Below are 27,882 nucleotides of genomic sequence, written 5' to 3' on the forward strand. Positions count from 1 at the left end.
TCAGCTTACCTCATGGCAGCAGAGAGAGGAAGCGTAGGCACCCAGGGTCCTTGTGTCTTCCAATGGCATGCACCTAGTGATGTAACTTCTATTAGGCCACGCCTCTAAAGGTTCCTAACCCTCCCCAGGTGCAGTACCAACCCTTGAGCTCTTAAAGTGACCACAGCTGTGCCACGTGCAGACACGCCCACTCAGCAAACAGCAGCACCTGGGCCCAGGCAAGTGTCTGGCTTCGGCTTCCCATGTACCTGGGACTATAGGTGTGTAAAGTAACGAGGAACGGCGGTAGGCCCTGTCCTACCGCCCGGCTAGCTTAACCCCCGAAATAACCACATGGAAATTGTATTAATTAAATCACTACCTGGCCCATTATTTCTAGCCTCTTCTTGGCTAACTCTCACATCTTGATTCAACCCATTTCTAATAATCTGTATGTCACCATGAGGTCGTGGCTTACCAGGAAAGATTCAGCATGTCTGACTTGGCAGCTAGCTCCATGGCGGCTCTCTCTGCCTGCCTTCTTCCTCCCAGCATTCAGTTCTGTCTTCCCTGCCTAAGTTTCTGCCCTATCAAAAGGCCAAGGCAGTTTTCTTTATTCAACCAATGAAAGCAACACATAGAAAGAAGACCCTCCTACACCAGGTGTGTGGCATCATACCTGTCCCAAATGGCTGGTTTTAGAGCCTCTTTTTTTTCCCATTATTCTTAAAGATTTGTTTTGTTTTTAGCCATGTGTCTGTGAACATACACGTGCATGCAGGTACCCTCAGAGAGCAGAGACTTCAGATCCCCCAGAGGGGCCTGAGTTAGGTCTGGGGACTGAACTCTGGTCCCAGCAGCAAGCATTCTCAATTGCTGAGATTTGACTTTTAGAGTGACCGAGAGAGCTGAACTCCCTTCTTTCTCTACCACAGTCTGTCCTGTCATTGTTCTGCATCTGTGGAGGACGTTACAATTGATGGACCAACACTGACGCTCCTTCCTGCCTGCCTTTCTTTGTTTCTTCCTTTCCTTCATTTTATTTATTGATTAATTGATCTTTTTAAGACTTCTCTGTGTAGCCCTGGCTGTCCTAGAACTCACTCTATAGACCAGGCTGGCTCTAACTCATAAATCCACCTAGCCAGGCAGTGGTGGCGCATGCCTTTAATCCCAGCACTCGGGAGGCAGAGGCAGGCGGATCTCTGTGAATTCAAGGCCAGCCTGGTTTACAAGAGCTAATTCCAGGACAGGCTCCAAAACCACAGAGAAACCCTGTCTCGAAAAACCAAAAAAAAAAAAAAAAATCCGCCTAACTCTGCCTCCTAAGTGCTGGGATTAAAGGTGTGCATTACCACTGCCCAGCCTTCCTTTATTTTTAGACAGGGTCTCATGTGGCTCCATCTGGCTTTAAGCTCACTATGTTTCTGAGCACGCCACCACACCTGGATTATGCCGAACCAGGGATTGAACCCAGGACTTCATGAATTCTACTAGCTGAGTCACACCACCAGCTCATACTAAACATTATTAACTAAAGTCCAGAGCTCACATCAGGGCTCGCAGTACCGTACGCCTCATGGGTTTTGAGCACCGTTCAATGTCATGTATCCACTATTACCAGAAAGAACAGCTTCATTGTCCCAACAGTGCCCTGGATGCCAACTCCCCATCCCTCCTCTCCATCCTCCCACGAGTCCCAGTGACGGCTGGTCTTTATGCTGTCCACCAGTTAATCTTTTCCAGACACCATATTCTTTTACGCACCTGAACATTTGAAAAGCTAAAACAGTGCATCATTTCATTAAGAGTTCTTTCTCCCAGCCGGGCAGTGGTGGCGCACACCTTTAATCCCAGCGTTTGGGAAGCAGAGGCAGGTGGATCTCTGAGTTCAAGGCAGCCTGGTCTACAGAGAGTTCTAGGACAGCGAGGGACAGTTAGAAACCCTGACTTAAAACAAACAAACAAACAAAAAACCTCTTTCTTCAACCGTTTCCCCAGTCCTATGGGTTCTTACTCCAAAGACACCACTTCTATTAGTTTCTGAGCCTTTTATTTATACATCTGGCTTTTATTTATACAAACATTACAATTAAAAGTTCACTTTCATTTCTCAAACAATAGCACAGTTACACATTGATTTTTTCCCATTTAATTGATCTTGGAGTTCTTTCCATAACAAGACTTGTGCTGCCCCCTTTCCACTGCTGTTGTCCTGCTCCATATGCAGACAAACCAGATTTTATTTTAGAAATCTCCAGAAGACAGCCGGTTGTTTATCCAGAAAAAAAAAAAAATCTGGGGTGTGTCCCAAGCCTCAGTACTAGGAGGCAGAAGGAAAAAGATCTCTGTGAGTTTGAGGCCAGCCTGGTCTCTGCAGAGAGTTCCAGGACAGCATGGTTTTCACGGTGAGACCCTGTCTCAGAAACAAAACTAAACCACTAACGTTATAGAAAGAACAGGCTAGAAATGGAAGGTTAGTGGGTTAGTGGCTAAAGCGACCTTGGGGGAGGTGGCGGGAAAAGCTCAGAACAGCTGCAGGAGGTGACAATGACCAACCTGCTCCATTGCAGTTTTCGGATATTGGCCTTTGGTCTGGCCCGGGCTCCAGACAACCTGAGACCAGGAACCCCCACCCCAACCCCATCTCAGTCACAGCCCCTAACTGGAGAAATGGAAGTGGCAAATGACAAGGCAAAACCAGGGGCAATCTCCTCAGCGGTACTGCCAGAAAGAAAAACAAGACCATCATTCACTATTATTATTTCAGTAGTTAAAACTGGATAAAATAGACTTGGTGGCAGTGATGCATGCAAGCCTTTAGTCCCTGCACTCAGAAGGCAGAGGCAGGTGAATCTCTGTGAGTTCGAGACCAGCCAGCCTGGTCTACAAAGTGAGTTCCGGGACAGTTGGGGCTGCACAGAGAAACCCTCTTGAAAAACTGAGGAAAAAAGAGAAAAAGAAAATTCAGTTCCTCAGCCTCGCCCACTGCACAGTCTCAGTGGCCACCGTGGCCAGTGGGGCCATCCTGGATGTGCAGCTATCAGCATCCCCGTCAACGCCGCATGTTCTACTCCTCGCGCGACTGTTAGAGATGAAGTGGGAGGCTGAGAGACGGCGCAGCAGTGAAGGGTGCTTTGTTGCTCTTGTACAGAATTGGGGTTCAGTTCCCAGTACCCACACTGTGGCTCGTGACCTCTGTCACTCCAGTTTCAGGGAATCCGATGCCTCTTCTGGCCTCCTCGAGCACCAGGCGCAGATGCGGAGCTTCGTACGTACAAGCATGCAAAACGTACACGTAGAATAAAAAATTTAAATCTGTAAAGAAAAACTTTTAAGAGAGAGAAGGGGAGTCTAGCAAGATGGCTCGGTGGGCGAAAGTGTTGGCCATCAAGTCTCGTGGCCTGAGTTCAAGCCCAGGACCTACAAGGTGGAGGGAGAGGACTGACTCTGGCAAGCTGCCCTCTGACCTCCCTCCTATGACACACACACGTAAGTATATGCGGCAGGGGGCAGGCTTGGTGGTGTGCGTCTTGCAATCCCAGTATTTGGGAGGCTGAGGTGGGAGGATCTCAAGCTTGAGGCCATCTTGGGCTTCCAGAGAGACATTAGCTAAAACAAAAACAAATGCTAAAGGGCTGACTCAGTGGAATAGCATGTACTTAGCAAGTGTGAGACCCTGCCTTCGATTTCCAGAGCACCAGAGAAGCACAACAGAGTGACAGCTAAAGTGTCTAAATGTTCTCTGTGATCCTGGGCCAGATAGTAATCCAGGAGGGGGCAAATATTGACAAAACTTGAATGTGGTCTGAGATTAAAGAATAGTTTGTAAACATTGTTAGTTTCCTAATTTTTTCAAAAAGATTTCCTGTGTATGAGTGTTTGCCTGAACACACGTCACACAGAGTCAAGCATGCACACGCACGCAGGCACGCAATCACTCACGCACACACACACACCACATACAGGCAGTAATGCTGGAGGCCAGCAGAGGGCGCCAGATCACCTGGAGTCAGCGTTAGAGACAGCTGTGCGCTGCCATGTGGGTGCTGGGAACAGAGCAAGCAGGGTTCTCAGCCACTGAGCCATCTCTCCAGCCTCTAACTTCCTGCTTTCACAAAACCACACTGTAGTTGTGTAAGAGTTAACATTTACAGGAGCTTCGTGCAGAAAACTTGAACATTCTCAGCACTGTTTTGTAACTTTTGCTAAGTCTGAAATGATTTCAAGATAAAAAAGATAAAAAAAATTTAAAATTATATATCCAACTATTCACTTGGAGGGAAGGAAAGGAGAGACATGCCTCCCGGACTGTCAACACATACAATCGGACTTTTAAGTACAGCTGTGGTATCAGCATGGCCGCTTCTGTCTGTTTGGCACTAGAGATTAATGTGTTGTCCTGAACGACTTAAGAACGATCTGGTTTGAAGGTGATGAATGCAGCCCCCCTGCAGGCTGGGTTGGAGGAAAGCTGGATGGATGCCATTTGATTTGTGTTATGACCTGGACAAGCTGCTTCTCCTCCTCCGACCTCGGTGCCCTAGCTGTAATGACACCCTTGCACCTCCAGAGGGCGCTTCGTGATGTTCTAGGATAACGAAGAGACAGTGAGAGGCCTGGGGATAAGGCTCAGTCTGTACACTTGCCATGCAACAGAAGGACCTGAGTTCAACCCTCAGAACCCACATAAAAACCAGGGCCCAGGGGCACATGCTTGGTCCGTCCAGGAGGATCACTGGGCTCACTGGCCAGCCAGTCTAAGTAGGGCAATGAGGGGCCCTGTCTCAAAACACACAGGCTGTTCAAATAAAGGTTGATCCAAGACTCCCCAGGAATATCGAGAGTCTCTGTCTCAAAACAAAAAAACATAAGATGGACAGGGTCTGGGGAGGAATACCCAGCAAGTGTCCTCTGGCCTCCACACATGTAATGCATGTACACACATATGTACCTCACAAACACAACAAAGTGGGCTGAGAGCTTCAAGGGCCACACTCCTGAGATAGGATGACCCAGAGAACCTAGAACAGACACATCCCCCATCCTCCAAAAAGTCTGGGAGTTTCCTCACGGGGGCAGGGTGTCTACAGTCCAGTAGCTGGAGGTCTGTGTGCAGGCACTGTTCCGCAAGCTCTTATGGAGATCCTCTTCCATACCGTGGTCCTGCACCATTCCCACAGCTCACATGGCTGTGCACCTCCTGGGGGCCCTGGGCTCTCCGTTTGCCATCTTCCTGGTGCTTTCTGCGGAACACAAGACTTCAGTTGTTTGAGATGCATCAGCTCTGCCCCCCAGAGTCGGTTTGTGTCCTAATTCCCTGTGGAGCTTTGTGCTAGGGAAGACTCAGTTGCTGTTCTTCAGAATACTTGGCGGCTGGAGAGATGGCTCAGTGCTTAAGAGCACTTGCTGCTCTTCCAGAGGTCCAGAGCTGTTCCCAGCCCCGGCATGGTGGCTCACAGCTGCCCCTTCCTGGTGATCCAGCATCTTCTAATACACGTGCAAGCAAAACACTCAGACACAGATAAAATAAATATCTAAAGGTTTTAAAAAAGACTATTTGGGGGGCAGATATGGAAGTACACGCCTTTAATCCCAGCACTGGGAGGGAGAGGCAGGGGGATCTCTGTGAGTTTAAGGTCAGTTTGGTCAACATAACAAACTCCAAGCCAGACAAGACTATATAATGAGACCCTGGCTCAAAAAAGCAAAGAATCCCAAAACAACAACAAAAATAACAATAAAAAGCTTGAGTTGGGTGGCGGTGGTGCACACCTTTAATCCCAGCACTCGGGAAGCAGAGGCAGGTGGATCTCTGTGAGTTCAAGGTCAGCCTAGTTTACAAAGTTAGATATAGGACAGCCAGGACTGCTACACAGAGAAACGCTGTCTCAAAAAACAAAACAAAACAAACAACAATAAAAAAGGTAACATCTTATTTTATTATTTATGTAAGTACCTGAGGGCAATAATAAAGTAATTTTACAAGCTTGAATTTTTTTCCAAGCACTTATGTGTGGATTACTTGGAGACAGAGTCTCACTACAAAGCCTTAGCTGGAACGGTCTGAGCGCTGGCCGAGTGGTTGGGAGCGCCGCCCGCGGAGGCAGAGGTCACCGGTTCGAATCCTGGCTGCTGTGTGTCTGTGTGTGCTTGTGACATGTGCGCATGCGTCATAATAAATCGGGGGGGGGGGGAGCCTTAGCTGACCTAAAGCTTGCTATGTAGAGCAGACCAGTCTGGAACCAGTAGTGTACCTCCTGCCTCTGCCTCCTGAGTGATGGAATTAAGACCCAGATGTTTTGGTTGTGGTGGTTGTTTAAAGAGTATTTTGAAAAATGAGGTTGAGGATAGAGCTCAGCTGGTGGAATACTTGCCTGTCATACAGCAAACCCTGAGATCTTCCCCCAGTAACATATAAAATGGGGTGTGCTGTCTGTTGCTCGCCTCTAATGCCAGCCCTTGTGAGGCAGAGGCAGGACGATCACAAAAGTCATTCTGAGCTACAAATTGAGTTTGAGGCTAGCTTGTGCTACATGAGACCAAGTCTCAAAAAAAAAAAAAAGTTCTTGGAAAAAAAAAAAGCTATTCCCTAATCCCTCCACCCTGAAATGCCTAAATTCCTCACGTGGCCTAGAGGACGTGTGGGACAGCCGACAGCCACCATGCACGAGCTATTTTTCCTGTTGCTTCACAGCTAAGGCAGCCTTTGTGGCTGCCAGTAACTGCCTACTAGCCCATACTGCGGCTGCCCCTGCTGCCCATGTTGATGGACACTCCATTGCATAAGGCTTTTTCATTAGCCAACTTGGCTTTAATGAGGGATTAGTTCCACAGCTTTTGGTCCTGCTTGTTTGAAAGTCCCAAGTCACTATGAGAATCTCAAATTAAATTTTTGGGAGTGATATGGTTAAGTACCTTATGCTGGCCTCAGAAGGCTCAACTCAATGTTTAAGTCAGTCTGTGGCTCTTCTCCCCTAATGAAAATAAAGTCCCAAGGCTGTTTTCAGACTTATTCCAAACTAGAAGGCAGAGACAGTTGGGGAGGTAAAGATTATAGTATTATTTGTGACTTCAGTGATTGTGAAGGACACAAGGGTTCACTGGCAATATTACTCAAAGACATGATGGGTAAGGAGGCCTTAGTTTGCCCCAGACCAGTCCCACAGAGGTCTGGCCTGAGCGGTCCTTCAAGGGCCAAGCATTCCAGCCAGGGCTCACTTACCAGCCAGGCCTCTCCTGCCGATGGCCACAAGGCCCTCAAACAGTTCTTTGCTGGGGTTCTTCCCAGCTGTGGCCACACCATGTAGCCAGATGAGGAGCATCCGGTGACCATGCTCCTGGTAGCTCCTGGTTCCTGCAGATGATGAGAGTAGAGGCCACCATGGCACCTTCCCAGAGCATGTATATGCTGCCCTCTACTGCATCCTAAATGCACCCAGCAGGAGAGAGAGTTGGAGGTCAGGGTCACAGTACACACAGCTTCTCAGATCGGGTGGGCGGATGATTGGTGTCTCAGGTCAAAGAACTTCCACAGCCTCAGGTTTTCTCTGAGGCATCTACCTGCCTACTCTAAAAAATGGCTCATGTTAGCCAGGCAGGGGTGGCACATGCTTTTAATCCCTGCTCTTGGGAGGCAGAGGCAGGCAGATCTCTGTGAGTTTTGAGGCCAGCCTGGTCTACAAAGCGAGTTCCAGGACGGCTAGGAATGTTATACAGAGAAACCCTTTCAAGAATTTTTTTTTTAAAAAAATGCTTATGTCTTCAAGGTACTGGGTTACCCAATTATATGCTTCCTTTCTAACAGTCTACACCTCGGGCATATGTTGGGTCTAACATACAGATTAGATCTAACATAAAAAGCAGCCTAGTGAGAGGCAGCTGGCCGTCTTTGTACCCCAGCACTGGTTTATGGTTTTCAGCCTTAGATGCTCACTAGAAATCTCTAAAAATTCTATCTACTTTTGACCCATCCATTGACAATGCATAGTGTTTGTATCTTCTGGACTTCCTCATGTATAGGAATCACAGCATTTGAAATGAAGAATTTACTCTTTTCCTTTTCCAGTATTTATGTTTCTCTCTCTGACTCTATCGTCTCTGTGTCTGTGTTTGCGTGTGTGTGTTTGTGCTGCATGGGTGTGTGATGTATATGGTGTGAGCACCTGTGTCCTTGCATGTGGAGGCCAAAGTTGAGCTTCGCGTGTCCTGCTCTGTTACTCTTTCTCTTCCTCGCGTGAATCAGGTCTCACTGAAGCCGAAGTGTGCTGTGCTGTGCTAGGGTGGCTGGCTAATGAGCCCTAATGATCCTTCTTTATCTGCACATCCGCCACTCACAGCACCGAGGTTAAAGATAACAGAGCCACGCCCAGCTTTTACGTGAGTGCTGTGGATCTGAACTCAGGTCCTCACATTTGCACACCGAGTGCTTTCACCCACTGAGTCATTGCCCTGATGTGATATTCTTTTTGTCTATTTCTTTTTCATGCCTTTGTACCAGGGTCTAGATGTCTCAAGTGATTTTAAATAAGACTGCCAACAGTGGCCTCTCTTTTTCCCCACAGGGAACAGCGTTAGCTGAGTGCATAAACCATAGGTATGGAACCCAGGGGTATGGGTTCCAGCTGATTCTGCAAAATTTAAGATCATAAAGGCGGGGAATAGAATAGGGATGCACAGCCTGTGCAAAAAGCCAGGAGCGTTTTGGAAGTAGCGTGGGCTGTGGGTTGCACGAGCTTCTGAACTCAGAGCTCATCTCACATGCCCCCACACCTGGCTTCCCTGGTGGAGGGCAGGGTAAGGCAGTACCTGTCCACTGCTGCTCAATGGCACAGACGTGAGCCTCCGTGAACCCCCAGGAATATGCCAGTTTCTTCCACTCGTTGGGCCTGAGACCCCGAGAGGCCAGTCGCCAAAGCACAGAACGGAGCTGCTGTGTTTCCTGCCGGTGGTCTTGTTTAAAGGTCAGGTTCTTTCTAGCGGGGTCGCTGGTGTCCCTGCATGAAAGGTGGTCCTGTGGGGGCAGATCCCAAAAGTACAGGAGCCGTCTGGGGCCTGCCTCACGATCTTAACACAGGTGATAGAGACCAGGAAGCCGAATCAGCATGGGCCTGAGGCTTCACATCTGCCACCCTGTATGTGTCTTGCCTTGACCACTGGATACCACTGTTCCTTCCTCTAGAACTTACCTCCTTGACTTTTAACCCGATGCCATAGTCAAAAGAGCACTACCATGGCACCTCCTCCACAAAGCCTCCGGCCAGAGACCTCCCGGTTTTCACCCCACTTCTCTATCACCCATGAAATTAATGTATCCAAACCAATTCAATTCTTGGCCAGGGTCTCACCAGCACAGAATTGGGGCTGCCTCCTTTCAACATGTCCAGGTGCTTGCCCATCTCCAGGTCCTCACTATCTGAGTGGTACCCAAGGCAGAGATGAGCACCCACTTAGAGACAGGGCCCCAGAATCGGTTGAGGCTCCACACACAGCCAAAGCTTTCCAACAGGAGATGAATAGAGGTGTTACCTTCTCCCATCTGTAGAAGCGATCAGCTTTTATGATCATGTCCACCAGGCCGACGTGGTTGCTGCGGGCGGCCACTGCCAGGGCTGTTTTTCCTTGCTGCAAAGAAGAGGCAGAGAAGCTGGAGCTCCTGCAGGGCAGTGCAGGGCAGCCTCTAGACTTACTATTATTCCAGCAACCACTTCCATTTTCATCAGGACCAACTGTGCCCAGAGCTGGGCTGGAGAAATGGCTCAGAGGTTGAAAGCCCTTGCCATTCTACCATGAGGACTACTTTGGATCCTGGCATCCACACTTGGGTGGATCACAACTACCTGCAACTCCACCTTTTCTGACTACCAAAGATCTGCACACACACTCTTCTGGCCTCCGTGGATATATACACTCACACAAGCATAGGCATATACAAGCCTAGAGCCGTGGTTCTCAGCCTTCCTATTGCTGTGACCCTTTAATTCAATTCCTCGTGTTGTGGTGGCACCCTACCATACATTGTTACTTCATAAGTTTAATTTTGCTATTGTCATGGATCATAACATAAATATCTGACCCAAAGGGGTCGCGACCCACAGACTGAGAGCCACTGGCCTAGGGCCTATCAAGCCAAGCAGCCTTCACTCCCTCTTCAACCCCACAACGACATGATGTCCCCACTCCCGTTTCTCAGATGAGGAAATCAGAGCCTAGAGTTGGCACGGCCCATCCTGCCATACCTGCCTACCAATCCCCAGGCACCAGACCCATTGCTCCAGGCCTCCCACATGGCCAATCACCTGCAGGGGTCTGCAGGGACGTGGGAAGCTGCTCTTTAGATGTAGCCAGCTTCCTGGGTTCAGCTCAAAGCCGTGAGTTCCGCCCAAGGCTGACTTCAGCCTCACCCCACACCATGGCCTCCAGCCATCTAAGGAAGGGGCCACCCTGAGTCACCCTGAATTCTGCTGCATGACCAGGGAGGTGTTAGGCAGTGTAATGCTGGCTGGTTTTGCTACCCCTGACACCCACCACATGACTTACAGAACTAACAGTCTGGTGGGCGAGGGGTGAAACAGAAATTAACCACAGCCTGAGCAGACCGTAGGGGCACAGTTGAGGACTCCCAGGACAAAGGGTGTAGTGACAGATTTTTGAGTTACACAGGAGGAACTGAGACTATGAGAGCAGGGACGAGGAATTGGTAGCAGTGTCTCTGACCCCGAGGGAGCAGTGGAAGCCTGGCAGAGAGGCTGCCTAGAGCAGAGGTACCTTATCTCGCAGGCTTAAGTCAACTCCAGCCACGAGAAGCATCTCAGCCACATCCTGCCAGGCATGCTCGGCAGCGAGGTGGAGGGGAGTCTGCTGCCTCTGGAGAGAAGACGGGGGGAAGGTGAAGCATGCAGAAAGCATATGGGAGCCATGCATGGTGGTGCATGCCTTTAATCCCAGTACTCAGGAGCTCTCTGTGAGTTCAAGTCCAACCTGGTCTGTATAGTGGTTCTGGAATAGCCAGGACTACACAAAGACCCTGTCTCAGAAAATAAAATAAAATAAAATAAAATAAAATAAAATAAACAGGGACTGGAGAGATAGTGTAGTGGTTAAGAGCATTTGCTGCTCTTCCAGAGGTTCTGAGTTCAATTCCCGGCAAACACATGGTGGCTCATAACCATCCATAATGAGATCTGGTGCCCTCTTCTGGCCTACAGACATGCATGTAGGCAGAACACTGTATACATGATAGATGATAGATAGATAGATAGATAGATAGATAGATAGATAGATAGATGATAGATAGGAAGAGCAGGCACCGTTTTTGCAGACGATCCTACTTGAGTTCCCTGCACCCACAATGCGTAGCGCACAGTTGCCTGTACCTCCAGCTCCAGGAGATCTGACGCCCCCCCATGGCCTCCCAGAGCCCCTGTACACACGTAGCATATACTCACACAGATACTCACATGTACACACACACACATACATACACAAATTTAAAAAACCAACAACGTGCCGGGCGGTGGTGGCGCACGCCTTTAATCCCAGCACTGGGGGGGGGGCGCAGAGGCAGGCGGATCTCTGGGAGTTCAAGGCCAGCCTGGTCTACAAGAGCTAGTTCCAGGACAGGAACCAAAAAGCTACGGAGAAACCCTGTCTCGAAAATCAAAAAAAAAAAAAAAAAAAAAAAAAAACCAACAACGTTGGGAAGCTAAAAAGAGGGACTAATTTCTCAACTCTAGGCCATGCTGGGAGACCCCTGGGTCTGAGTGGTTTCCGAGGTCACTTACAATGTCCATGACATCCAGATCACTGTGGGCATCTATGAGGAGCTGGACCAGGCCAGGGAAGTTGTGCCTCACAGCAAGGTGTATAGGAACAGTGCCCTGCTATGGGAGAGACATGGAGATCAATCAGTAAGTCCCTCCCAGGACTGCAGATTGGCGGTGGGGTGGGGTTAACTTGGCCAGTGTAGTCTCTCAAACAATATAGGTGGCGTAAGGCAGGCACAGCCACAATGCTTGGAACTGGAGGCCTAAAACTGATCCACAGAAGGGGAGTAGTCTTCATGCTGGGTTAGAGGCCCTACTGTGCCAGCCTTGGGTATATGTACAGGGCATATTTAAAAGATTTAAAAGAGAAATGTATATTTTTGAAATATATATCTCCTTCTTTATATCATGATATTATATATATTATATATATATTATATATATTATATATATGAATGAAAGCAGGCTTAGTAAGGTCAAAACAGTTTGCAAGTGGTAGATAGTACCAGGGCCTCAGGGCCAGGTTCTCTCTCTCTCTCTCTCCCTCTCACTCACCCATACCCACCCATGCACACACAGGTTCCTTTATTATTTATTTATTTATTTATTTATTTATTTTGGTCTATGCAAGACAGGGTTTCTTTGTGCAGCCTTGACTGTCCTAAAAATCATTCTGTAGACCAGGCTAATAGCTTCGAACTCACAGAGATCCACCTGACTCTGCCTCCTGAGAGCTGGGATTAAAGGCGTGCGGCACCACCATGCAGTAACACACAGGTTTGTTATTTCTCTCTTTCTGTTTCTGTCTCTGTCTCTTTCTCTCTCACACACACACACACTTTTTATTTCTCTTTCTCTCTGTGTGCCTCTCTCTGTCTCTCTCCATTTCCTGTCTCTGTCTCTCCCCAACCTCTGCCCCCAGAGCAAACCAATTTATTTAGCAAAGCTGAGAAGACTACCAGATAGGAGGATCTGGGGTTTCTGATAACAGCGTCTGTCCTGACCACAGGATTACACAGCCCCTGAAGGTTTCTAATAGGGAAAGGGTGAACACCGGGGCTGGAGAGACGGCTCAGCTGGTATTCACCATGCAAGCATGAGGACCTGACTTCAGATCCCAGCACCCGCATAAAAAGTCACGGGTGGCAGGACACACCTGTGACCACAGGGCTAAGGAGCACAGTCAGAAGGACCCTGCTGACTCAAAAAATAATATGGGGAGTGATTGAGGAAGACCTCTAATGTTGACCTCTGGCCTCTATACACGCGCGCACACAAGCACGCACGAACATACACACACATACACACACTCACGCATGCACACATGCACATACACACTCATGCACACACACACAAACACCAGAAAGACAGAGAATATAATTAAGTGGTCAGTGGCTGTACTGGCAAACATTAAAGATTGCCAGGCGCAGGCAGTCCAGCTGGGAGGATGGCCAAGCTCGGTTTCAACACTGTCCCTGACAAAGCGTCAGAAACGAAATGCCACTATTATTAGTGCCTGCCCCACCCCAACCACAAGGGACAAGAAGGGCCTAGTTCTCCTTCTGTGTTTAATATAATCACGGGAGACTCAGTAGGGATCCCTTCAACCCAGGCCCAACACTTACCCTGTCTGCCATGTTTGTGCACCCGCCTGCTTTGATGAGTGCCCAGGACACATCCTCAGAGCCACCAAGAGCTGCGTAGTGAAGGCAGCTCAGCTTTTTCTGGAGAGAAACAGACATCAGGGCACTAGTTCAAGGATCTCTCATGTGACAGGCACCGAGATTCATATTCCACTCGAGTCTCATGGCCGGAATCCTTGGTGATTGGCCCAGGCCTGTGGCCTTTACTACATAGCTAAACTGTGGAGAAGCCAAGACCAGAACCCAGAAGCCTCTATTCACCAATCTCGGAGGGCTGGCTACCTGGGTGAGGGCATTGACGTTGCTCCCGGCACTGAGGAGTAGCCTCACACAGTCCGTGTGGATCCCTTCAGCGGCTGCATGCAAAGCGGTCAGACCCTCCTGAAACACACAGGGAAAGGGATGGAGTCTGGGGAAGCGGAAGCCAGAGCTGGAGTTAAGGGCACACAACCTATCTCTGTCCCCTTGAGCTCTCAGCCACCTACAAGTGAGGACAAAGGGCTCGGTTACCTGAGCCTGCGCTGAATGTACTACTGACCTCATCATCGCCTCTACCCATGTTCTCCTTGCCCTCTGACCCACTTCGCCCTCACTAGTCTAGTCCCTCCTATGTCAGAAAGCCACCCCAACCACCCGGGCAGTGGTGACTTCTCACGGTTTGTTGGTTTGTTTGTTTTGTGTGTGCATATGTTTTTTTGAGACAAGGTTTCTCTGTGCAGCCCTAGCTGTCCTAGAACTCACTCTGTAGACCAGGCTGTGTATCTCTGTAGACTCACTCATAGAGATTCACCTGCCTCTGCCTCCCAAGTACTGGGATTAAAGGTGTGTACCACCATGCCTGCTCATGTTTTGACAATCCTATCTGGCTCTCTGCTCAGCCAGGTCCCTGGGACGGCTGCTCACTTCCTCTTGGTGGGTGTCAGTGTGAGAACATACCCTGCCCCAGCTCTCTACCAAGAAAAAGGACACTGCCCCGCAGGCTGGGGGTTCTCCAAAGACAGAGCCAGAAAGCACCTCCTCTGTCTGTGTCCCCAGCTGATGACTCACTGTGTTCTGCTCCTCCAGGTCTAGTCCAATGTCCACAAGTCTCTGTAGCACAGCTGTGTGGCCCCGGCTGGCAGCCAGGTGCAGGGCCGTGTTCCCCTCCTGCAGGAAGAAGACAGATGACAGAGTCCCCAGATTTCAGTATGTCACAGAACCCCCACTGGAGCTGCCCCCCTCATTTCACAGATACAGAAGTTAAGGTCAGAGCAACATGTCCAGGGTTACAGGACAAGTCTGACGAGCGTCATGCCTGTCACCACCAAAAGCCACAACCAGGAAAGTCCTGCACATACTCTTGCTCCTTATGATTCAAGGCAGCTGCATTATTTTAAAAACAAAATAAGGGCTGGGAATGTACATCCGTTTGTAGAGTGATTACCCAGCATGCACAAAGCCCTTGGTTCAGTCCCCAGGACTATAAAAATCAGGTATGGCAGTGCCACCTAGAAACTCAGCGCTTGGGAGCTGGGGGCAAGAGGACAAGTCCCAGATCATTTTCTGATACATACTGAGCTTGCAGCCAGCCTGGACTATATGAGACTGTCTTAAATAAAGAAGGGGGTGAAGGGGAGAGGCAGGGAGGGGAGCAGAGAAAAATGTAGAGCTCAATAAAAATCAATTAAAAAAAAAGAAAGAAGGGGTGGGATGGAGAGAAAGAGAGAAAAAGAGAAGAAATTTCATCTTGGACATCTCACAGCTCACCAGCTGGCTCTGTGCCCACTGGAAGAACATCAGACACAAGACACATTTTGCCTTCCGGAGCCTTTCCCCCAAGCAGAACTCGGGTCAGAAGTAGGCTCTATGACACTGGAGAGATGGCTCAGTGGTTAAGAGCACTTGCTCTTCCAGAGGACCTGGGTTCAATTCCCAGTACCTACATGGTGGCTCACAGCCATCTGACACCCTCTTCTGACCTCAGGAAAAACATTCATGCACATAAAAAAAAAAAAAAAATCTGAAAAAAAAACAAAAAACAAAAAAACAGGTAGGTCTAGGAGGTGCCAGGACCAAGGAGGACAGGGAGTGCAGCTGGTCAGGGGTTCAGTGTGCCTCTCAGCCACACGGTACCTTGTCTTTGACACTGTGGTCACAGCCAGAGCCCACGAGGAAGTCCAGAGCATCCAGCTGTCCATGCTCCGCAGCTCTGTGAAATGCTGTTCTTCCCAGCTGACCAGAAGGCAAGAGCCAGTGAGCCTCCGCAGGCTGCCCGTGCACACACCGCCCCTGCCCACAGGCCTGGGCTTTCCTCGCCTCTCGCGCCCCATCCTTCCTGCCACTGGACCCCAGGTTCTGAACAGCAGCCCCTTTGTTGGGAGGAGATCCTCCTCCTGCCACAGTTCCTCAGTGGTTCCCTGCTGCCAGTCATATGAAGAGAGAATCCTCAGGTTTGAAACAGAGCTCCATGGGGATCCCCTGCCCTTTGGACTTCCCCTCTCATGATTCTGGCCTGCCAGAAATCATACACTCAGAACTCTTTCCTGCCCTTGAAGTTCCAGGATGCTTTCCAAGCCTTTCCAATTACTTTCCCTCCCTAACCGCCCCGTCCCTTCTCCGGGAAACAGAGACAGGCTCTTTTCTCTAACCTGTCTAGTCCTTGATGGAGGGGAGAGCCAGCCATGTTCTGATTTCATCCTGCCTGTCTGTATACCTGTCATGTCCCCTCCGGGGACACTCAGGGTAGAATAGTTTTCCTAGCTGATCTAAGAATGGACTTGAGGTGTGCAGTGTCCCTAGTAGAGCCTGAGCCAATAAGACACATCCAAAGAGTGTCTCAACTGACAGGGTACACCCAGTGAAGTACCGGCCAATGGGAGAGTTGAATAGCTTTGCAAATGGGTGATACCTTGTCTGCATTGTCCAAGGCTACATCCTCCAGGTCTTCCACGACAAAGGCCAGCACAGGCATGTGTCCTTTCTGAGCCGCACAGTGCAGTAAGGTCAGACCATCCTGGAAACAAGCCAGTGGGGAGGGGGGGAGGCTGGAGTCTGTGAAGGGCCGGCCCCTCTTATACACTGCCTGTTTCCCAGCATACAGCTGCCATGGTAACAATGCTGTCAATGGTGAAGAGAGCCCATGCATGACCCAGGGAGGCAGCCACCAATCAGGATGCTAGAAGCCAAAAGCCTGGCTCCACGCTCATCAACTCTGGTTTGGGACCCATTGCCTTCACCTCTCCGAGTTTGCAATTACACACAGATTGCCTCAGTCTTTGCCAAGTCAGAGCATAGGAAAAGTATTTAAGTGTCTCTAGCTGGCCTGGAACTTGCTATGTAGACAGGCTGATCTCGAGCACATAGAAATCCTCCTGCCTCTGCCTCCTGAATGTTGGGATTACAGGTGTGTGCCACCAAACAGTTTGATTCCAAACTGTAAGCTGACGCAGCACTTGCAGCCCCAAGAACATCCCACAGAGCAGTGTGTAAAGAACAGGGCTGGAGAGATGGCTCAGCAGGCTTCTCTTCCAGAGGACCGGGGTTCAAGTCCCAACACTCACATCAAACGGCTCATACAGGCTTATCACTCCAGTTCCAGGGCCTCCTAGGGTATCTAAATGCCTGTGGTACGAATAATCTCTCTCTCTCTCTCTCTCTCTCTCTCTCTCTGTCTCTCTCTCTCTCTCTCTCTGTCTCTCTCTCACACACACAGACATTCGTAAAAATGAATAAAAAATGAAGCCAGCAACTGAGCGCTCAGTGTACAGTCACTAAGACCTGACCTCCCAGGGTGAAAAAGGCCAGATGTGCACCCCTGGATTTGGAGTCAAGAGGTCTTTGAGAGGGAGGGGGAGGTAGGAAGAGAGAGGTCCCTTGAGTGATATTTAAATGATGGAGATTTGCGAAGGACAAATGACCCAGAACTTCCACCCCTGCCACATTAAGGTTGGAGTCCCTGGGCACTGTTTTTCTTTTTAAAAAATACTTTTAGAGATGGAGAGATGGCTCAGCAGTTAGGAGCACTTATTGCTCTTGCAGAGGACCCAGGTTTCCAGTACCCACATGGCAGTTCACAGCCATGCCTAACTCCAGCTCCAGGGGATTCAAAAGGCACATGTGGTACACATACATTCACGCAGGCAAAACATTTATACACATAAAGTAAAGATTTTTTTAAGAAATGTGTGTGTGTGTGTGTGTGTGTTCTACCCTGCTCTTCCTTCCCTCAAAGGCCAGAAAAGGCTGAGATCCCCCTGGACCTGAAGTTATAGTTAGTAATGAGCTTGGGTCAGAGAGCGCTCGTAACCATGGAGCCATCTCTCGGGGGGGGGGGGGGGGGCCCTGGAACACTGTTTTCCAGTGCTCACCAACCACTGATGCAGCCTAAGAATCGGCAGAACACTGGTCTACATCTTGATAGCTGTGAGCTCAGTGAGTCTGAATTTGAGGTCTGTGGCTTTTGCTGTAAGTAAACTCTAGATAATGATAAGTGCGCCGAAGTAATTAGAGGGCGATAAACAACGCTCGAAATTCACACTGAATGTATCCAAAATACGTAAAAACCCCAAAAAGCTCATCAGTGAGAAATTCACCAACTAAAGTACTTTAGAAAAATGCCAGGTATGGCGCATGACTATAGTCCTCCTCGCTACTCAAGAAACTGGTGGGGAGGACCTGAGACTAGGAGTTAAGGGCTATCCTGGGCAATACAGCAAGACACCCAATTTAGGGCACTTTTTTTCTAGAGGCTTGGAGCGAAGGTTAAGTTATGGTTACTGGAGTTCTAGATGGTTGCGAACTGCCATGTGGGTGCTGGGACCCAAACTCCAGCCTCCCTCTGCCTTTCTCTTTTCTTGTGTGAACTCCTATGATCACAGAGGCCCAGAAAAAAAAATCTTCCCATCTCAACATCTATTATCTTATTTTTGCAAAATTCCTTTTGTCATCTTAGATTCTGGGGGTTCCTAAGGAAGACCTCTAGCCTCAGCGCATCTTCCCAACTGCCCTGTAGGGTGTTGGGCAACCCTGTCTGTAAATACGGAAATCAGCTGGCCAGACAGCTGGAGAATTTCCACCCCAGAGCAGGGAGGGCTGGAACAACCAAATGAGAGACAATCGTCTGATGAAAATATTCCCGCCCTTTCTCTATCTAGCCTAGGAGGGGCTTCCAAGGGCTCAGCTCAGCGGGGCTGCAAGGTTCCAGGGGGCAGGCACGCGGCCAGTGACAGAAGCAGATGGGAGACGGAGGGAGGAGGAAGGAGGTGGGGAGGGGGCTGGGGGGGAGCTGGGGGGCGGGGCTGCCAGCTGAGACCTTACCTTGCTCTCACAGTAGACCTTGGCCCCAGCGTTGACGAGAATCTGCACGATTGGCAAGTGGCCGAACCAGGCAGACAGGAGAAGCGCATTCATCCCAAACTAGGGGAGAGGACAGAGGGAAGTGAGGAGAAAGGGAGGAGACAGAGGAGTGACTGTGTCCACATGGCCAAACCATTCATCTTATAGGTGCCACTCAGTCCGGAGAGCCCCAAGCTGTAGGCACCTAAAAACCATGAAGTTTTGCTGGCTTTTTAAAAGACGTATTTATTTTGTTTTATATTTATAGATATTTATAGGGGTTTTGCTATGTATGTGTAAGTGCGTCACATGTGTGCTGGTGCGGGGTTTTGCTATGTATATGTAAGTGCATCCGCCACATGTGTACTGGTGCGGGGTTTTGCTATGTATATGTAAGTGCATCCGTCACATGTGTGCTGGTGCCAGAGGAGGCCAGAAGAACATGACAGTTTCCCTGAAACTGGAGCTATGGATGGTTGTGAGCCACCATGTGATTCTGAGAATCAAATGTGGGTCCTCTGCAAGAGTAACAAGCGCTCTAAACCACCCAGCCATCTCTGCAACCCTAGGTTTGCTAGTTTGTTTTGTTTTGCAGCACAGGGTTCTCTGTTTATCTCTGGCTGTCCTGGGAACTCTCTCCAGAGACCAGGCTGGCCTTGAACTCACAGAGATCCAGGCTGATAAACTGTTGGAAACTTTATCTTGCTAGATGAAACCTAAAATTAAAGTAGCTGCCATCTACTCTCATTGCTACTTCCGTAGAAGGACCATTTAAAAGAAACCACTTGGAGGGAAAAGACCTCAGGTTTGCTTGGCTGTCGTTGTTGTTACTGTTGCTTTGAGATAAGTTCACACGTAGCCCAGGCTGGCCTTAAGCTATGTAGCTAAAGATGACTTTGGACTCCTGATCCTCCTGCCTCCACCGCCTAAATGTTGCAAACATGGCTGTTCGTCACCACGTCCAGCTTGCATTTACTGTACGTACGTGCAGTGGAGCACGTGTGTAGGTTGAAAGAGAACCTTCTACTTACTCAGCTCTTTCCTTCCACCTTTTCGTGGCTTCCAAGGACAGAATGATTGGTTTAGGTTACCAGGCTGCACAGCCCACTAAGTCATCTCACCTGCCTTTGTTTGTTTGTTTGTTTGTTTGAATAGGGTTTCGCTACTGGTCTGGAACTCACTCTGTAGACCAGGCTGGCTTCAAACGCACAGAGGTCGTCTGCTTCCGCCTCGTATATGTTGGGATTAAAGGCGTGAGATACAACACCCCGTGGTGTTTAGTTAGTGAGTTAGTTTAAAGTTAGCTTGGGGGCTGGGTGTGTAACTCAGCTGGTAAAGAGCTTGCCTCGCACGCGTGAAGTCCGGGCTGTAATCCTCGGCACCTCATAAACTGGACACTTGGAGTCCCAACCCTATAGAGCGTTCAGGGAATGGAGGCAGCAGAAACAGAAGTTCATGGTCTTTCTTGAGTTTGGGGCCAGCTTGGGCTCCCCGAGAGACTCTATGGTTTCCTCTTTCTTTATTCCTTCCTCCCCACCCCGTGCTGAGGATAAAACCCAGGACCTCACGCGTGCTAGACAGTCACTCCACAGCCGAGTCACACCTCCAGTCCTAAGTATCCATTGCTGAGTATATCCGTACCAAATGGCGCTGCCAGATTCAGTCCTTCTAAACCTGTGGCGGCAATTCTGCAGATCCTGTCTTAGGGCTCCCTCCCCTTCAAGCAGAGCGCCATCTACTGATCTGCCCAATCTGACCCAGGACACAGTTTCTTAGGTGCTGACCAGGGCAGAGTCCCACGGCCTATCACAGGAGACCTTCTTCTTGGCCCCTTTGCTAAGCAGGCCCTCATTGATCCACGTGACTGTCTGTTCTATGACTTACCAGTCTCCCTCATCATGTAGTATTGTGAAGGACGGAAAACGTTCCCAGAACTGAAGGCCATTGATAATAGAGAGCCCTTTCTTCCCGCGCCAGGGAAAAGGAATGGGACAAAGTCTCACCGACTCCTAAGACCGACTTAGGCCCAGGCTGTACCTAAGCATCTGCATGTCGGTGGCAATCTCACCAATGACAACTTGTTCAGAGGCCAGACAGAATGAGGATGTCCTTGCTCCCGAGACAGGAAGATAGGTGCGCGTCACACAGAACTCCTTACCGAGTCCGCGTCGTCCACAGCGGCCCCATGCTCCAGGAGCAGCCGCACAGCCTGCTCATGCCCAGCACCTGCAGCCCAGTGCAGGGCCACTCTCCCCACCTGCCAGGAGGGGAGGGAACTTGTCATTCCACCCTGCCTGGCCGGTCCCCAGCACCTCCCTACCAAGACAGCTGGCCTGCAGGGAGGGAGGGCTGTTGGTGGCTCTGGTGACCAGCTGGCTGGGGAATCCAGCCCTTCTTGGGGTCCCTTTTCTCTGGTATGGTACAGTCAAAACAAATAGAAGATACACTGACTGGACCCATCTGTCCCTGCCTGAAACTCTTCATGGCTCCCCACTGCTCTTGGGGCAAACACCTGAACCTGAGCCTACAAGCCTTTGTGTGGCCTGGCACTGCCCCCATTGCTTCTCAGAGGGGCCAGATGGTTCCCAGCTCCAAATCTTTCTTCCTACTGGGAAGCCACATGTGACCTAAGACAGCTCTCAGTGTCCCCAAGGGAGACCGAGTGTCTGGTTCTTCCCTCACAATGAGCCGAAAGGGCCTGACTGTCTGGTTCGCTCTCCACCACCCTGGAAGTTTATCCTGGTTTCTGGCTCTCTGTCCATCTGAGCAGACTGGGCCACCAGCCTCCTCTGGATCGTCCACCTCTCTGCCGTCTCAGTTCATGAGAGGCAGCCAAGGAAACACTACTTTTCAGTGCAATCTCTGGACGCCAGCTCTCTCCTCTCGTGGCTTCTGCCACACCATCCCCTCTACCTGGAACACTGCTTTTTGCCTCACCCCAGCTCACCCCGTGGAAGCTTTCTGGAACACCTCCAGGTGGAAGAAAGCCCCTTGGTCCCCACCCTGTACTGTGGGAATGAGACAGTTAGCTTGTGGGCTTTGCTCCCCCACCAGACTCCATAAAGGCTGGGATCACAGCTGTCATGGGTTCTGCTCTGTTTCCAGCAACTAGCATAGGGTATGTTCTTAATAAATTCTTAGTGAATGAATGAATAAACAAACCAGTGTTCATGAGAGAACACGCTTAATGAATGAATGAAGACATCAATGAGTATATGCATGTAAACATAATTAGTAGATGAATGGACGCACGGACAGATGGGCGCACGGACGGACGGACGGATGGATGGATGGACGGATGGATGGATGGATGGACAAACAGACAAAGCACTATCATACTACTAGGCCATGCTTCCCTGCAGGTACTTACTTGTTCAGGAACTGAGACCACAGCTTCAGTTACCAAGCACGTGCTGTGTGATCTGAAGTGACCTGCCTTTGCCCCACTATAGCCTTGAACTATACACAGGGCCAATACTTCCTACTCTCCTCAGCTCTCCAGGGCTGAATGTCAGCCACCGAGAAGCTGGTGACTGAGTGCTATGAAGACCAGAACACACCAGACACACTTATAATTCTTGTTACTATTCCCACACCTCCCAAGCTGGTTCTGAAGACTGAAGTCATGCCCCTGTCCCCTCCCTCTAGACAGGGTACCCTCTGCTGCAATCGAGGGTCCTGCATTCAATGCCTGCTAATCAAGTATAGCATCCAAGAAGTTCCTCCAAGCCAGAAGTTCTGAGTCAGAGAAGGGTCACCCTGCATGGTATTCGGGCCTGTCTTCAGTATCCACTTAGAAGACATGCTTCTTCCTCTATCCCCATCCCCAGCAGGGACCCTGCTTCCCTGTCTGATCATTAGACTCTCAGCGTGGGTCTCCTGCAGCTTTTCACACAAGTGGAGACGGCTTGTTAAGAGAGCTGAATTCAACCGCTACCTCACATACATGCCCCAGTGTCTGGAGTCTGGTCCCTCGTGGTCTTCAGAATCTTGCCCACATGCACCTCCCCACCTTTGTCTCTTAGATAGGCCTTCCAGATGGGCCCCACAGGCTCAAAGTCTGAGCTCTGGACTTGCCAAAGCCTGGATTAGGATCCTGACCCTTAGGCCAGCTCCAGCGATGAAGACAGAGCATGGGCCTCCCCCTCTGCCAAGTCAGTGCACACAAACACACCTCCTCAGATGCAGTGACTTGTCCCACTGGCGGCAGCACCATTCTGTACTCATACTTACGTGGTTCCTCGCCCTGATGTTAACCCTCTTCTCAAACAGTTCCTTCATCCTCCCCACCTGATTCCAGCGTGAGGCCTCATGGAGCTGTCTCTCCAGGGGAAGCACTGGAGAGGAAGAGATTCCAGGTGAGAGGAGGGGAACACATACTTGGGGTTGCACTTGGGGAAGGGTGGAATTCATTCCCAGTGGAGCCAGTGACCACCTTGCTAAGATCTACCCAGTGTAGAAGACAGTGAGGAGTTAGTGGGCCAGAGGTGGGGTCTCCCTCTTTTAGACCTTCCTATCCCTCATTTTTCTGTCTCCTCTCTCCTCACCCTAAATTCTAAACCTTTTCACCTCCAAGTCTGGGGCCCATTCCACTTTGCCCAGCTGAAGGCTTCTCTCTCCTTCCTCAAAGCACCCCCAGGGCATGGGGAGAAGGCTTACATAAACTGTGTGATCTGGCAAGAGTTCAGATCCCTAGAACCCAATTTAAAAGACAAAAAACAGGACTGGCAAGATGGGTCAGAGGGTAAAGGTTCCTGCTGCTAAGCCTGATCGAGGACCTACATGATGGAGGGAGGGAATTTTCTCCTGCAAGTTGCCCTTTGGCATCCACTTGAGCACCATGGCACAAGCACACCTACACACACACACACACACATAAATAAATAAATAAATATGTAGGTTAAAAGATGGGTCAACAGGTAAAGAGTACTTACTGCTCCTTCAAGGATCTGAGTTCAGTTCCTATGTTGGGCCACTCACAACTGCCTGTCTGTTACTCTAGCTTCAGGGGATCAACGCTCTCTTTCCATCTCTGCAGGCCCCACTCATGCACACACAGAGACACACAGACACACACACACTCACAATAAAACAAAAAGAAAGTCTAAAAGGGGGGAGAGTAGTGAAACAGCTCAGTCGGTAAGGACATTTGCCACCAAGCCTGACAATCCCCAAGACCCACATAACAAGAGGAAAGAATTGACTCTGGGACGTTGTCCTCTGACCACCACAGGCACACCACACACACACAAACACACACACACACAAATAAATAAATAAATATAAAAGAAAGGCTCAAGCTGGCCCAGAAGGTGAAGGGTTTACCAAGCTAGCCTGTTGACATGAGTTTGATTCCTGGAGCCCATGTGAAGAACCAACTGCATCTGTAATTTTGTCACTAGAAAGGGGGCAGAAACAGGAGAGTTGCCCAGAAGTTTGAAGGCCAGCTAGTTTGGAGTATGCACCACAGTTTGGCAGAAACAGCAAGAGAGATGCTGCCTCAAAACAATGTGGAAATCAGAAAACAACAAACAAACAGAAAACAAGGTAGAAGGAGAGAGTCGACTCCTGACAGTTGTCCTCTGACCGTCACACATGAACATTTGGGCACCCAGGGACAGGTGCCAGCATCTTAGCAGGGCCAGCAAGTTCAGAAGTGACAAAGTTAAGAATGAAACCTTATCTGTTCCATCACTCCACCCCACACATTTCCAGCCTCAATAATGCACACCAGGCTCTCTGACATCTGAGCATTTATCAGCGCTGGGTTCTCAGCCCCAAATCCCTCAACACACCCTCAACACTTCAGTATTCTCCCTTTGATCGTGAGAGTCCTTAACGCTCCTTTGTCGCTCTGAAATAACCAGTTCTTTTCTGGGTGCCGTGACACGTGCATTCCACGGCAGCCTCAGTTGTTTAGCAAGTTGAAATCCAGCCTGGGCTACGCGAGACCCTGTGTCATAAAGGTGGGTGTGGGGAGATGACCTGCAGAGATGGTAGCTGTTGCTCTTACAGAGCCCTTGAGTTCAATTCCCAGTACCCACATCTGGTGGCTAGCAACTGCCTATAACTCCAGGTCCTGGAAACCTGACGCTCCCTTCTGGCTTCATCTTCAGGTACACACAAGCACACACAAGCATGCACACACATTAACGCGTGTGCACACGCGCGTGCATACACACACACACAAAGATAATAAAGTAAGGCACATGCTTTTAAACCCAGCACTCAGAGGCGGTGGTAGGCAAATGTAGGTAAAGGTACAGCCAGGAATACACAGAGAGAATCTGTCTCCAAAAATTAATTAATTAATTAAAAAGTAAAGGTCTTAAAAGCAACACTTATGCCTAGTGGAGCCCAGCACCCATTTCTCATTCATCTGGGCAGACAGTAACAGCGGGCTTCAGCATGTTGAAAGCCAGTGGGCAGGATTGGGGATTTGAGAATGCACTCTGGGATCAGTGGTCAGGGTTTAGCCTAGACAGCCTCAGAGGAGACAGTGACGCAGTCTTCTCTCCTCTCCCAGGCAGAGCACCAAAGGGCTCCCAGGAGAGCAGATGGCCACAGGTATGCTGTCTACAGTCCATTTTATAGGTGAACTGGGGTCTTTAAGTTTTCGTTTTGTCGTTGGGGGTGGTGGTAGGGGCGGTAGGGGTTGACAGGGTCTCATGTAGCCCAGGCTGGCTTTGAACTCCCCATGTAGCCAAGTATAGAAGATGATGTTGAATTCCTGATCCTCCTGCCTCTACTTCCCTAGTACTAGGATTACAGATGTGTGCCTCCGTGCCTGGTTTACATGGTGTGTGAGATGGAACCCAAGGCCTTGCAGGTATTAAACAAACATTTTACCTGCTGAACTGTGCCCCATGCCTGATTTCAGCATTTCTACTACTATACAGTCATGTGACCTCATCCTGTCCCTCAGCTTTCACATCTGAAAAATGGAGATGACAGTAGGCCCTACCCACATAGTCGCAAAGGTAAAAGACCCGCCTGACCTGTGCCTCAAAGCCAGTCACACAAAGCAAGATATTAACAAGGATCGCTGTCACCCCTGGCTTGCCCCGCCCAGGACACCCTGAGTCCCAGATGTGCGGCCACTATGCCTGTGCATCGTTCCTCCCGGAGTCACGGAGTCACAGAGAACCCCGAGGTGACCCACAGGGACCAAGATGGCCATGTGAAGGGCCAGCCTCTCCCTGGGCCGCCCTCTGTGAACGTGGTATCCCCCATGGGCCTGGGACCTCCACCATGTCCACCCGCCCTCGGCACCGGGACTCACAGCCGTGGGTCTCCCAAACCAGCTCCTCCTCCATTCCGCTGCTCCGCTCGTGCTCGTGCTGGGCGCGTAGCTGCCTGGGGCTAGGAGTGCACGGAGCCGGGAGCGCGCAGGGGGCGGGGGGAGTGGGCGGCAGAGGTTCTCCGTAGATCCCGCCCGCTGTCAGCCCAGCTGTGAGTCTGATCTGCACACCCATATCTCACCTTTAGCTCCCACTCCCGCTGTGCCTTCAAGCTGCCCTAAGTCCCCTGCGTGCAACTCCCCTGGGACCCTCCCAGCCTTGATGTCTGTCGCAATAGCACTCTGGACTCTTCAGACCCCGCTACCCCATCAAGCCTGTGGGCATAAGACAAGAGTCGTTAGATGTATTCACGATCAGAGAAAAAAACCAGGTTACAGCGACAAGGGGTATCAATTACATCACTTAACTTGCCCCAAAACTAAAAGCAAACAAACAATGACAACAACAGCAACAAAACACCAAGAAAGCTGACCAAGGCCAGATGCCAAGGCAGAAGGTGCAGTTGTCCCAGCCAAGTGTGCTCTGCTGGGGGCAGCAGCCCCAGGCTGACTTTCTGGAATCCAGTCTGGCAATAAGAGGGAGTAATACTTCTTCACCAGATGGAAGAAAAATAAATCAAAGCTAAACAAAATCAATAAAATTAACGTTGTAAAAATTCCTCCAGCAAAATGAACCATCCTCTGAGCTAAGAAACTGCTATTCCTTTCTGCGTGAACTGGATCTCCAACACTTACTCCCCAGCGGGCTAGTTCCTGGTCATTCTTTATGGAGACCAGCTGAAGTCACATTCCCAGTGTTAATGGTGCCACCCGCCTTCACTTCTCCAACTCGCAGTGGCCTTTAACTGCTACAGCATGGCCACAATCTTACAATTCTGTGACTAGGCCCACCGCTCCCCACTTTGAGCCCATTTCCCTGTAATGTCATGCTCAAAAGAAACAAAAGAAGTTTTTTTTTTCTTCTTTCTTTATTGGTGTTTGGTGGGTGTATTTTGTTTTCTTTTGAGATCAAATCTAGCTATGTTGCCCAGGATGGTCTCCAACACATGGCCTTGTGTGATCTCTCACTCAGTTTCCTTCCGGAGACAAGTGTGTGTAGTCTCCCTGACAACCCCGCAGGATCCTGGGATACCCTGGTCCATTCATTGTCTTCCCCAGAAGTCCAGAAACTCACACCAGTTAAACTTTTGAGTATGGCAGTATTTTACTGAGTTCTTTCATGACCCCTCCTCCTTGCTTCTCTTTGTGCTGTTTTGTTCTCTGTTAGATGAACGGAAGGGGAAAAGGGACGGGGGTGAGGGAAAGTGAAATTCAAATCTAGGGGATGTTAGATGGCCCCCTGATGGAAGCCCGGATGCAGATGTTTGCAGTTCCACTGTTCACGTGACGTTTGGACACTGTCCAGATGTCTCTGGATTTTCGTCCCACCCTGCCCTTGCTGGAGGGAATGCTCTGACTCGTGATGTGTGACCAGAAGATTTATTCCAGCCCCAAAGGACTGCTCAGAATGGCCCCTAGGGACCTCAAGTGCTAGGCTTTGGGACCTCCCTCTTGAACAGATGAATTAAAGACAAACGAATGGTTTGGGGGTGCTGAGACAAGGTCTCTATATGGAGAGGGGTGATTTTTGCACTGTTCTGTTTAGAAAAGATCGAATCTACAGAAGAGATAAAAGAATAGTATCACACATGAACACTTTCCACATTTCAGGTCTAAGGTTATTTTTAATTAAAAGGTTATTTTATATATGACTATATCTCTGCATGTAGGTAGGTGTGTGTGTGTGCCTCATGAGCATGCAGCTCCTGTGGAAGCCAACAGAGGGCACAGACTCCGGCCACCTCTACTCCAAGTGGAGTTAAAGGCAGTTGTGAGCTGCCAG

At 49.7% G+C, this 27,882-nt stretch overlaps 1 protein-coding gene across 4 annotated transcripts; it reads right to left on the bottom strand.

The window, feature by feature from the left end:
- Positions 1–2,029: 2,029 nt before the first annotated feature.
- Positions 2,030–26,032, bottom strand: Ankdd1a (ankyrin repeat and death domain containing 1A). 4 transcript variants are annotated; one of them, XM_057769057.1, is made up of 15 exons: positions 25,983–26,032; positions 22,934–23,037; positions 20,859–20,957; positions 18,683–18,781; positions 16,275–16,379; positions 15,500–15,598; positions 14,435–14,533; positions 13,670–13,768; positions 13,370–13,468; positions 11,763–11,861; positions 10,747–10,845; positions 9,508–9,603; positions 8,788–8,992; positions 7,205–7,407; positions 2,030–5,225 (listed from the first exon to the last, which is right to left on the bottom strand). In XM_057769057.1, the coding sequence occupies exons 1-15, from the start codon at positions 26,014–26,016 to the stop codon at positions 5,067–5,069; spliced, it is 1,698 nt and encodes a 565-aa protein (XP_057625040.1). In that variant the 5' UTR covers positions 26,017–26,032; the 3' UTR covers positions 2,030–5,066. The 4 variants fall into 4 exon arrangements, with proteins under 4 accessions (XP_057625040.1, XP_057625041.1, XP_057625042.1 ...); XM_057769060.1 differs by having other exon boundaries at positions 5,059–5,225; positions 7,205–7,336; XM_057769058.1 differs by lacking the exon at positions 11,763–11,861.
- Positions 26,033–27,882: the final 1,850 nt, after the last annotated feature.

The sequence above is a fragment of the Chionomys nivalis genome, chromosome 4 (genome assembly GCF_950005125.1).
Source record: "Chionomys nivalis chromosome 4, mChiNiv1.1, whole genome shotgun sequence".
Lineage (NCBI taxonomy): Eukaryota > Metazoa > Chordata > Mammalia > Rodentia > Cricetidae > Chionomys > Chionomys nivalis.

Bases quoted from the DNA above. Each gene is read 5' to 3' on its own strand.
- Ankdd1a (XM_057769057.1), bottom strand. From the start codon at position 26,016: ATGGAGGAGGAGCTGGTTTGGGAGACCCACGGCT. The intron at 15,599-16,274 runs GTATCACCCATT...CCTTCTGGTCAG, and splicing joins CCTTGGACAATGCAGACAAG to CTGGGAAGAACAGCATTTCA. The intron at 8,993-9,507 runs GTAACACCTCTA...CTGCCCCCACAG, and splicing joins GCTTCTACAGATGGGAGAAG to GACCACCTTTCATGCAGGGA.